This window comes from Sinocyclocheilus anshuiensis, unplaced genomic scaffold, assembly GCF_001515605.1.
Source record: "Sinocyclocheilus anshuiensis isolate Anshui unplaced genomic scaffold, SAMN03320099.WGS_v1.1 scaffold928, whole genome shotgun sequence".
NCBI classification, from domain to species: Eukaryota; Metazoa; Chordata; class Actinopteri; order Cypriniformes; family Cyprinidae; genus Sinocyclocheilus; species Sinocyclocheilus anshuiensis.
This window is the reverse complement of record NW_015552531.1, coordinates 926,023-938,466: the sequence shown is the minus strand read 5'-3', so window position 1 is coordinate 938,466 and position 12,444 is coordinate 926,023. Positions and strand designations below refer to the sequence as shown.

General features: G+C 41.9%; 1 protein-coding gene across 15 annotated transcripts in view; it reads right to left on the bottom strand.

The window, feature by feature from the left end:
• Positions 1-12,444, bottom strand: part of LOC107663665 (connector enhancer of kinase suppressor of ras 2-like) — a 105,484-nt gene that overhangs the window by 26,780 nt on the left and 66,260 nt on the right. For all 15 annotated transcript variants that reach the window (XM_016453922.1, XM_016453919.1, XM_016453908.1 and 12 more), the window contains one exon: positions 7,652-7,851. In XM_016453922.1, the coding sequence (XP_016309408.1) occupies positions 7,652-7,851 (200 nt within the window). The remainder of the gene's footprint in view (positions 1-7,651; positions 7,852-12,444) is intronic.

The window sequence follows — 12,444 nt, the reverse complement described above, 5'->3', positions numbered from 1 at the left end:
GAGAAATGTAGGGAAATACAGCAGGAGTAAGTGAAACGAGACAGAATTTTCTTGACCAAATTATCGGTCAACACATTCGATTCTCCCGAGTGGAATCACATGGAGGAAATGTGTGAATATAATGATCTCCAAGCACCAATCCATCGCAGAACAAATTAAAATCAGAGACGACATTCGAGCAGATGAAGGCGCGAGAGCCCAAACGACCAGAGAGAAGGAAGGCGGGAAGAGGCATAGAGAGAAAATAAATAAGATTTCTAACATCCTTGGCCCGTGTGTTTATTGAGTAGTATTTCTTGGATCAGCATGCCCAGACCAAGTACACATTTAAGATCCAAGCCCTGTGGCAATTCTCTTCCATGAAGAAAATTCCTGCAACCTTGAGCATTACATTAGAGGTAAACTTGTGTTGCCATGAATCTATTAGCAACAGTATGGAGAACACACTGACTAACATCACGCTAATTGATTAATTGATATGTGCCTGAGGAGGGAAGTTGCCCTGCAGCCCAAGAGGAATAACTGAAATTGATTAATGGAACATGTTTAGAAACTCACTCAACCGGTTCGTAGAATGTCTTTATTTATTCAGGAGTATCTGAATAAACTCTGTCCAATTCTTGAAGACGATGTTCTGTTTGTTCAAGTGCCCTTATCGGTTATTCAATAAAAATTGTAGTTATCTCAGTGACCCAAGTTCAAGTCCTGGGTCATATTCCGATCCCACTCACTCTCTATTACTTCACTTTCCTATAAAATAAAACTCAAAAATATAAAATGACAAAAAAAAATTGCGGTTTTCCCAGCATGATTCTCTCCCAAAGCGCTGTGAGAATCTCCTCCCAGAAGGTGCGAATCGCAATTGGTGTGTGAATTGGAGTGAGTTGTGAGAAACACTTAGACGCAGCAAGAAAAACGTCCCTGAGGATTCAACACTTAAACATGAACAAAGCAAAATGATATAGCAACGTATAGTGACACAGCATATAACCTTGATTTTCAGTAATAAACTTAATTTTCAATGTCACTGAAGAAACAGAGGGGGTATTATTGTTGAGTTAACGGCCCTGCTGACCCTCAAACGACATCCGAACTTGCTTGAAACGACCACTGGTAATCACTGAAAATGTTTAGGGTTTGAAGTGACTCCTAAAGTGACTAGGGATCGCGTAACGGGCCTCATTTATGAAGCACGAACAGAACAATATCCGTCAATCATGTGTAAAACCTTTCTTGTGTAGGAACGTTTTTCCGAATGACGTACACAGAAATTCTCTTAGCTTTGGTTTCATGAATAAGTCTAAATGTTAGGGAACCTCAAGCTCTTGACAATGCATGAAGCACACCCAGAACAAATCCTACAAGACGTGAACATGAGATGCGCATCAGCAGACTGAGTCCAAAGATCTTCTAAACTTCATTTCTTATGCCTCAGAGGTCATGATCCTCAAAGAGAGAGCATTATGGGATGACTATGACCCGTGTGACTCGAATAAACACAGTGGTTACATCTCAGCATGTGGCATGGACATGGTTTTTGCTTCCTACAGTTTCTTCTGGTTACCTTCTGCTATGGTGATGGTAATGGTTCAGTTCATCCATTTTCTCAGTCTCTGATGTTGTGGGTCACTCTCAGAAATTAAGTAAATTTGTTTTCTCCACACTACTGTTCCCTAACACATCGTCCTAGATGGCATGCTAAGATTTGCCATCAGGCTACAACTGAATGCCACATGGCAACACAGGCTCTCAGTTCACATGACATATGGTACAAACCTCTTCCGCTGTGATATCAACAACTGACATATGCTGACATATGCTCCATCTGATGGCCTTAAAACATGCATTAACCTCTTGTTATATTTAAACCAAACCTGTAGATAAGCAGCACCTTCTCTCAAGGCTCTTTTTGATTTCTTGTAGTTTTCAAATGATGTAATGATGGCAATGAGTTGCTCAAATGAATAGGACTGAAGGCACTGGGTTGTGTCTAAAGTGTTTTGACAGTCAGGCAAAACACTTTTGTGTGTGTGTGTGTGTGTGTGTGTGTTTGTGTGTGATGGACAGAGTGAGTGAGCGTTCTCCTTGAGTATGAGGTCAGTGTGCTGGCATTGTTCAGACAAACTGCAGCTCTCTTATCAGACTGCATAGCAGGCAATAAAACACCACTGTAAACAACAGAGCTTAATGCAGTTACACTTCACATTCCAACAGAAGCAGGCTTATTAAATCAACGCCATACAGCATGGTATGTACTGCTTTTCTTGCATCATCTCATCGCATCTTCTCATATGGCATCTCATCTTTCATCTTAATTTACCTTCTCTTTTAACATTAGTTTAATATCGCTATTTCTTCTCTCCTCTTCTGGGATCTTCTCGCATATTTGCTTCTCGCATCTTACCTTCTCATCATTGTGCTGTCTTGTCGTCTCTTCTGGTCTCTTCTGATCTCTTCCCGCACCTTCTCTTCTTATTTAATTTTTCAATTTTAAGTCTCTTCACCTCTCATCTTGCCTCTTCTCATCTCCTCTAGTTTTGAATGTTCCCTTCTCCGTGTTCCGTCTTGTCATGTCTCTTCTCTTCTGGTCTCATCTCATATTGTCTTTTCTTTTCTCCTCCCTACTCTTCTCACAACTTAGGTTCTCTTTTTTAATTTCGTCTCTTCACTTCTCATCTTGCCTCTTCTCTTCCGATTGTCTCATCTTTTGCATCTTCTCTCATCTCATTTTGATTAATCTCATCTCATCTCCTCTCACCTCTTCTGGTTTTGAATGTTCCTTTCTCCACATTCCTTCTTGTTGAATCCCTTCTCTTCTGGTCTCATCTTATATTGTCTCATCTCACGTCTTACATTCTCTTCTTACTTCATTTTGTCTCTTCACTTCTCATTTCACTTTTTCTCTTATGATTTTGTCTCACTGTCACATCTGTTCTCATCTCATCTTGTATTCTCTTCTCCTTTTGCATCTTCTCTTATCATTTAATTTCATATTGTCTCTTTCCATTTCATCTCTTCTCTTTTTGCATCTTCCCTTCTCATTTTGTCTATGGGCCTCGTCTCATCTTGTCTCACCTCTTCTCATTTCATTTTGTCTCTTCACTTCTCATCTTGCCTTTTCTCCTCTCATTTTGCATCATCTTCTCATGTCTCTCCTCTTTTTCCATATTCTTATTGCTTAATGTTTCATCTTGTGTCTCTTTTCTTCTGGTCCCATCTTCTCAAATCTTATTTTCTCTTCTCATTTAGTCTCTTCTCTTCTAATCTTGTCTCATCTTATTTCACCTCTTCTCTTTTTTTTGCGTCTTACCTTCTCTTCTTGTTTCGTTTCATCTTGTTGTGTCTCTTCTCGTCTGGTCTTGTCCTTTCTCACCTTGTCTCTTCTGTTCTCGATAATCATGTACAACACAGAGTGGTATATGCAGATTATAAGTTAGGGGAGTCTCTAGCAAAGTTCATGAGCTAGAGAAAGAACAATTTACAAGAGTGCTGAGACCAGCACATTGGTTCAGGTCCAAACTCATGGTGATGGAGTGGTCAGCAGAGTTCTCCCACCCCTGCACACCCCTTATCCCACATCAGGTCAGAGGACACATGGACACACATACATCACCCTGCTGAGGGTGTCTATAAACAGAAGCTGCAGGTAAGATACACTGTGAAAGTCACTCTTATGCAACACTGTAACACCCCAGCTGGGATCTCAGAGTGGCACCTTTCACACTTCTTCATGAGGACCTATAATTAGACCTCATTTTGGGAAAAAAATGATAGAGAGCTAAACACACATAATCACTTCTCATGGTCTGGCGGACATATCAAGTACAACATATTGACATGAAGACAGCACATGGACGAGTCTTCTGTTTCAAATGGAGCTTGGCCAATCACGTCACTCTGTGCCCTGTGACAGATGACAACACGACTTAGCCCCGCCTACCCCCACAGCTCACTGAGAACCCCCCCACACACACACATACAGTATACACAGTGCTGAGCACAAAACTCCCACACACCTCCATGCTGACTAAAGGGTAAAGGACTAACACTCTCATTACATTCACACACACACAAACACTCACCTAGCATGTGGGCATAAGTATACATTCTCCTTCTGCACACCATGACCTGGTGCTTTCAATGAAAACTCTTTATGTAAGACTCTACCTTCAGTGATCACAGAGACCTGGATCGAGCGAAGAGCCGGTGAAAGCAGCCAGGCCTTGAAGAATAACTCTTTGCTACTTTGTTTGAGCAACAGAAAATAAAAGGAACACAGACACTGTGCGATTTTCCTCACAATCTGTTTTCAATCATAATCTGAATTTAGCCTGATCCAGACTGACACACTCAAAAAGAGATATTCTTAGACAGAGAAAAAACCTGATTGAGACATGTCGGATAAAAGGCTCACATACTACCACTCAGCTCAATAGCAAAGAAAGTTTCTTATTCAGTATTTCCAGGTACAGGTAACATCCTTAAAACAAGATCAATGTTCTTGAGAAGCAAAACTGCACAAGATATTTACATTTTTTAACAAATGTATTTTTATTAATCCATTATCTAAAACAGAAGTCTATTATGCTTACCAAGGCTGCTGATCAAAATATAGAAAAAACAGTAATATTGTAAAATATTATTATAATTTAAAATAAATGTTTTCTATTTGAATATATTTTAAAATGTAATTTATTCCTGTGATGGCAAAGCTACATTTTAAGCAGTCATTACTCCAGTCTTCAGTGTCACATGATTCTTCAGAAATCATTATACTATACTGATTTGGTGCTCAAGAAACATTTCTTATTGTTACCAATGTTGAAAACAGTTGTGCTGATTAATATTTTTATGGTAACTGTGATATATTTTTTCAGTATTCTTTGATGTATAGAAAGTGCAACAACATTTACTTGAAATAGAAATCTTTTATAACATTATAAATGTCTTTACTGTCAATTTTCATCAATTTATTGTGTCCTTGCTGAATAAAAGCATAAAAACTCAAAAATTTTTAACAACAGTTTATCTTTAAGGATATTTTAGGAAATTGTAACGCCCACCAGCAGAGGGAGCCCTCTCCCGAGTACTGACTGGTACCACTCCCTCTGCTACTTCTGTGATCACTTCCTGTCCACAGGCCTTTGCGAAGTATTGCCAGTTCCACTGCCTTACCGAGCGTTTCCATTGTCTTGTTTTGATTGCTACGTGTATGATTTATCACCTGTTTCTCTGGATTTTGCCTTTTGGATTAGCCTCGTGCTTGTTTGCTGGTTGGACTGATTTTGACTTCTTTGCCTGTGACCACGACTCTGATTTCTGCCCCACGTTTTGGATTGTTGAACTGTTTGCTCATTAAACTTCTGCAAATGGATTCTAAAACAGCCTCGGCCTCACCCTCATTACAGAATAGTTCACCACCATTGAATCCAGTGGAAGTCTCCCAGCTTCAAGCGGCTTCTGCTTATCAAAGCGAAGTGCTCAGGGTTACCACAAACAGCTCAACAAGCTTCAGTCTGCAAACGAGCATCTGACCCATTAAATTCGATCGCTTCCTTCTCTTACACCACAGACGGTAAGACTTGCTATGTCTGAAAAATGTGATGGTTCAGCTGAGCAATGCCGGGGCTTTATTCATCAAGTGGAGATTTTTTTTTGCTAACCAGGAAGAACAGTTTTACTCAGATGAAAAGAAATGTGCTTTTCTGATGTCACTGCTTTCTGGTAAAGCGATCGATTGGGCTGCAGCAGTCTGGGAGACAGACCCTTTGTTGCGTACCTCCTATGATTACTTTGTCAAACAGTTACGAGATGTGTTTGAATATCCTGCTAGGGGCCTAGGATATGTCTACACAACTGCTTCATATGTTTCAAGGCAACCGCACCGCTGCAGATTATGCTATCGAGTTTAGAACGCTTGCTGCTCAAAGTGGCTGGAACGACATCTCTTTAAAGGCTGTGTTCAGACAAAGCTTGAACATCGATCTACAGACTGAACTGGCTTGCAAGGGTGAGAACTGTTCATTTACTGAATATATAACTCTTGCTATTAAGATCGATAACCTCACGAGGAATGCTCCCAAGAGGAAAATTGTCCAACCATCATAGGCCAGCACTCCCACCACACACCAGCTCTGCCATGTTCCTCTACCCACGTCAATGCCTAGCCAGGAGCCCATGCAACTGTACCTGTAGTCGTGAACAGAACCGGTGGGCAGAATTCCTTCCATGGGCTGAGTATGCTCAAAACTCCCTAACTCATTCCTCCACTGGCATGACCCCTTTCCAATGCATGTTGGGATACCAACCCCCCTTGTTCCCGTGGTCAGGTGAACCCTCATCTGTACCTGCAGTCGATGACTGGATCAGATGCAGTGAGAGGGTGTGGGACAGTGCCCATGTCTGTCTACAGAGAGCCGTCAGAACACAAGTTCCAGGCCAACAGACGACGTCGCCCACACCCTCCCTACCAACCAGGACAACGGGTCTGGCTTTCTACGAGGGAACTCAAGCTGCGGCTACCGAGCAGGAAGCTCAGCCCCAGGTATGTTGGCCCATTTAAAATAATCAAACAGATTAATGAGGTCACGTACCAGCTTGAGCTTCCTACTAATTACCAGATTTCTCCCTCCTTCCATGTCTCGCTCCTCAAACCGGTCCACCCGGATGCTGACCCCAATGCTGAGAACCAAGAGCCAACGCCACCGCTGGATATAGATGGATCACCAGCATACAAGGTGAACGAGTTGCTGGACTCAAGACGTCGAGGGGGTCAGCTTCAATATCTGGTGGACTGGGAGGGCTATGGACCTGAGGAAAGATCACAGCTCCAGTATCTGGTGGACTGGGAGGGCTATGGGCCTGAGGAGAGGTCATGGGTAGCCGCCCATGACATTCTGGATCCATCTCTCATCGAGGAATTTCATCGAGCCAGACCCGATCGTCCAGCACCACGACCACGGGGACGTCCTCGTCGAGCGCCAGGAGGCGCTCCTGGGGTGGGGGGGGAATTCTGTAACACCACGCCAGCAGAGGGAGCCCTCGCCCGAGTACTGACTGGTACCACTCCCTCTGCTGCTTCTGTGATCACTTCCTATTTGGTAGCCATTTAAGCATGGCCAGGCCAAACAGGCCTTTGCAAAGTATTGCCAGTTCCACTGCCTTACCGAGCATTTCCATTGTCTTGTTTTGATTGCTACGTGTATGATTTATCGCCTGTTCTCTGGATTTTACCTTTTGGATTACCCTCGTGCTTGTTTGCTGGTTGGACTGACTACTGTGATTTTGACTTCTTTGCCTGTGACCACGACTCTGATTTCTGCCCCACGTTTTGGATTGTTGAACTGTTTGCTCATTAAACTTCTGCAAATGGTTAACACAGCCTCGGCCTCACCCTCATTACAGAAATACACTGGAAAAATATTTATAGTCCAACACTATTGGTGGCTGCAAAAAATGAAATCCTGCCTTTAAATCCAAAGAACCAATCACTTTAATTTTTTTTTTGTTACTGAAACATAAGCTTGGCAGGCTGCTTTGGAGATGACTTTTATTCCCCATTCAACAGGCCTGGTACTAGCATGACTACAAATAGCGCCACAGAATAAACCAACTCCCTTCAGAGGACTTTGACAGAAAACACACTACTCACGTGGTAAAGAGAGGTGGAGTCTGGGTTGGGCGTGTTCATGAATTCCTGACGGAGAACCTCCATTTGGAGGGTGGGGAGAAGGGCGTAGTGGGTGGGGCTCCCGCTCTTCTTCTTGCCCCGTTTTCCCGTGTCTCTCTTCATGCTGCGCCCTGCTAGTACGGCAGCCTTCTCATCACTTACATACTGCAACAGAGAGTTTTCTGAGAGAGCGAGAAAGAACGGTATCTTTAGTTGCCAGTACCTGGTGAATATATGCATATGTCAACAAAGCTTTTGTGTTTCATGGAAGAAAGTAAGTCATATGGGTGAAAAACATGAGGGTGAGTAAATGATGACAGAATTTTAATTTTTAGGTGAACTATCCCTTTAAATGCTTTGCACAACTATCAGTTGTTTAATCGTTTAACTGCAACCGTTTGATTAATACTTAAACTGAAAGGCTACACAACCCCTGATGCAGAGGAAAATATTTTTTCCAACAATGTTACCATTTTATATGGCTAATCGGGCATTATACATTTTGTTTGGCATGTTCAGTAAATCAAAATTACATTTGTACATCCAGTCCTTCTCAAACAGTATGGCCATTTTCTAGGCTGTAGTACTGTCTCAAATCACTGAATAAGCTCACATCAATATTTCATCAATCAAGCATCCCAAACCCTTCTCGAAATACTCCAAACCTCAATTGGCCAATCACAATGATTCATTCCCTCAATAGAGGTCTATCATTAGCACTACATAAGCCTGTGCGCTCTTCCCAAATCAGTCGAATCCAATCAAACTCTATAAGCTTATTCTTGCCTAATGAGCATAACAAGCCGATTGGTCACAGCCATATTAGCAAGCCAAACCAACGGGCTCCCAGCAGCCCTGATCTATGCTCGTCCTTTGATTTAGGAACCACCGCAACCATTGTTGGGTTTCCCTTCTCCCACGCCCATGTCCACCGTTGCCCGGCAGCAGCCAATGGGACGTGAAACACTCAGGAGAGCTTCTGTCAGAGTTTCCATGGCAACAGCATGCTTCCAGAAGAAGTTCCCTCTTCTTTACGGCTCGGTTTCCCTCACGCTGGTGGAAAAGTTGAAGATGTGGCAGATTTTAAATTGCATATGTTCATCCAGGCAGGGTACACAACCTTGTAGAGTCATTATAAATCATTATACAATTAATTGTAACTTCCTGAGTTGCAAAAATTGAATGAAACACAGTATAAAACTCATTAAATTGGACAAGAAGTGGATCGATCTATAATGTCAGTCTGGATGATCCATCAGTAACAATGTACCTTTATGTAGGGCTGCACAATTAAACAAAATATAAAATGAATGGCTTAGTGCGATTATTAAAATGCAAAGGCTGCAATTTAATTCCATAAATATATGCACTGTGTGTGAGTGAAGCGCAGCACTGAGTTCATTTATGGTTATGGGTTCATTTGGTATGGTTATGAGTTAATTTGGTTAACATTTGAAAATTCAAATATTAAGGCCACAATAAATAATAATATTGTAATTTTACAGTTGAATTGCAAAATAAAATTATTATTATTATTATTATTATTATTACGATTAAATACTTGATATTTTATTTTACATTAAAATAGTATTACTGTAATATTCTTTATTATTAATATTTAATATTTTTTCAATAATACTAATAATACTTTATTAATTAATAATAATAATATTTAATAATAATAATAATAATAATAGCCAAACTGCGCAGCAATTACAACATTTCTTATTTTGTTTCATATTTTTATTCTGTTATAATAATAACAATAATAATAATAATAATTAGTAGTAGTTGTAGTAGTAGTAGTAGTAGCAGTAGTAGCAGTAGCAGTAGTATATAGTCATACTGATATATAATCACAAAATTTTTTTCCCCAAACTTTGCAGCTCTACACACAAGTACAGCAAGTCTGGAGGTTTTTTATTTCTTTATTTATTTATTTTAAATCAAATTTTAAATCACAATTGCAATTTTTATCCCCCCAAAAATACAGTTATATTTTCCCAAATTCAGCAGCCCTTCTCTTTTATCATTGTTTTTTGAAAAGCAAACCCCAAAACTGAATGTGTGAATTCTCTCAATTTTGAATGCATTGCCAACAATTCAGAGGATGACTTTAGTAGAACACCCATTCTGACAGTAAAAAAAAAAAAACCCCGGAATGACAAATTACCAAGATTTCCCAGTTGTGGTTGACCTTAATACATCTTTATCCTTCCTGACCCTCCCTCTACTCTCACATTCTTCACAATCTTCTTCCTACATCACTCTCGCAATCTCCTTTGAGTGCCTCTTTCTTCTTTTACCATCTTTCTTACTCACAGCTAAACTCCATCTGGCAGCCTCACCGCCAGCATTTTCTCCACAGCATTTTAAGGAAAAGAAGGAACCGCAGAAAGCAAGGAAATAAGAGAGATATCAAGGTGCTAATCTCCACACAATGCGGATAGACAGAGCTGCTTAACGGGATCAAATAGCAGCCAGGAGACACAGCCAGGTGATCATCCACCCCCTCACTCAAAAACACACATTTAAAGACACACAAGTGCCACAAAGAAGAGAGAAGAGAGGGGTTTGGGCAACAGCAAGTCCTGGAAGAGACCACCGAAAGAAAACAAACACATTAGTGTGGGAAAGCAGTAAGACACGACATGAGTGAGTCAAAACAAAAGATGCTGCCCCCACAGCCTCAATGAAGATGGTGATGAGGAAGTGACGAATACTGACTAGCCAGCCAAACTTTAACCCTGAGCTCATAATAAAATAACACAATATGTCAAATGTAGATGAAAGAGCTTCATTGATACTTTCTTTCTATGTTCTTGCAGTCCAACTATTCCTGTCAGGAGTTCTGGATCTCAGGTCTTGGGCCCAGCGCACACTGGCTCTGTGTTGGTGCTCAGAGACTGCCACTGTTATCCTGTCACTGCATGCAGTGCGGCCACAGGAAGTAATCAGCAATGCCCAGCGCACTTCAGAGCCACCATGCACCGAGGAGAATTAGATCCATGGAAAAGAGCTCAGCTAAACTTCACTCCTGAATAAGAGCCATGAGAATGTAATAAAGCAACAGTGAGAAAGAATGAAGGGAATTCCAGGCAGAATGAGAGCAAAAAAGAGAAGAAAGATCAACAGATGATCAAAAGATGCATTCTAAAGTGAAGATTAAACCTACTCAAGATATTCTGGACAAATATTAAAAAATATATTAAACTTTACTTAAATAAGCAATAATAATAATTTAGTTAATATTTATAAATTGTATTAGTATTTATGTTATTCTATTTTTACCTTGAATAAAACAGACATGAATGTTCCTGTTTATTTTGTGCAATTCATCAGTGTATATTCTAAAAAAAAATCTTCAATTTCTAATCTTCCATTAAAATGTAATAACGTTCTCCATCTCTTTTTCTGCTGATGTAACCAAGGCCATGAGAATGGGGAGGCATAATGATGAATCTGAACAAAATAGCTGACCATATTTGTGTCTGAAAATGTCAATTACTCTACATTAACTTCTTGTCTTTAGAATTGTTGCATAAAAGCATTTTTGCTCATCTGATACTGATTTAATATCAGTCCACTTTTCACAATTCAATAAAACTCTGATGGTTACAATCAAGAAAGAGATGCTGGAATAAAAATTCAAGGGGTTTCAGCAGTTCCCTGCAGTAGGACTGTCAGGATTCTGGACTGTTCTGTGTAGTGTTTTGCCCCCGTTTCTGTTACTGTTTTTCCTTATTTGGTCATGTTCCTGTCCTCATTTAATTTTATTATGATTCCTGACACCTGTGTTTAGTAGTTATCCCTTGTATTTAAGTTCCTGTTTGTTCAGTCTTCCTTGGTCGGTTCTACTCGTTGGATGTTGTGTAATTCCCCTGTCTTTCCAAGGATTAAAGACTGTTTATGCACTCCACGTCTCCTTGTTCCTCGTTCCGTGCTCCTCCCAGCACAGATCGTGACAGAAGAACCGACCTAAAACAGTAAGCTCCATGTGTCTACCCTCAGTTTTTGTTTCCGTGTTTTTTCCCTCAGTGTTTTGTTTCCGTTGTGGTTCTATGGATCCCCTCCTTCTCCCCGAATTCCTCCTCCTCCTGCTGGAGCAGGGAGAGCGCTCGCTTGAGGACCATACCAGACTGTTTCTGGCCCTTGCCGAACTTACCAGCTACCCGGACGACGCGCTCTGCGAGTTCTATAACGCTAGCCTGAACACCGCGTGCAGAGCGCCGTCGTCGGAATTCGCTGCATTCGTGGAGTGGACTCTGGCGAGAAACGGATCGCCATCCTGCCCCGTGGATGATCTCGTCAGATCCACTCCAGACCCAGAGCCCAGCCCACCATCTCCCCGCTGTGCGGAGCTAATGCCCGAGCCCACCGATGACGGAGAGCCAATTCCCGCCGCGATCTACGAGCCAGCGCAATGCCGAGCGACTGAGCGGAGGACCGCCCTGGAAGTAGAGCCCAAGCCGTCAGACCAGGTGCGAGAGCCGGCGACAATGCCCGCCACGAGGGAGAAAGCCGCGGACGGTGTGAGCACGGAGAGGAGCTCCGCCCCCTGCACTGCGGCTGAGGGTGAGCCGAGTATGGCACGGCGAAAGTGCCAAAGCAAAGAGAAGAGGGCTACAGTCCACGAATCCAGTCCAGAGTGCCCTCGAGTGCCAGCTCCTAGGAAGCGCCCTCCAGTGCCAGCTCCTCGTAAGCGCCCTCAAGTGTCCGCTCCTCCTGAGCGCCATCCTGTTCCCGTGTTCAGCCTAGAGGGGGCTTCATATCCA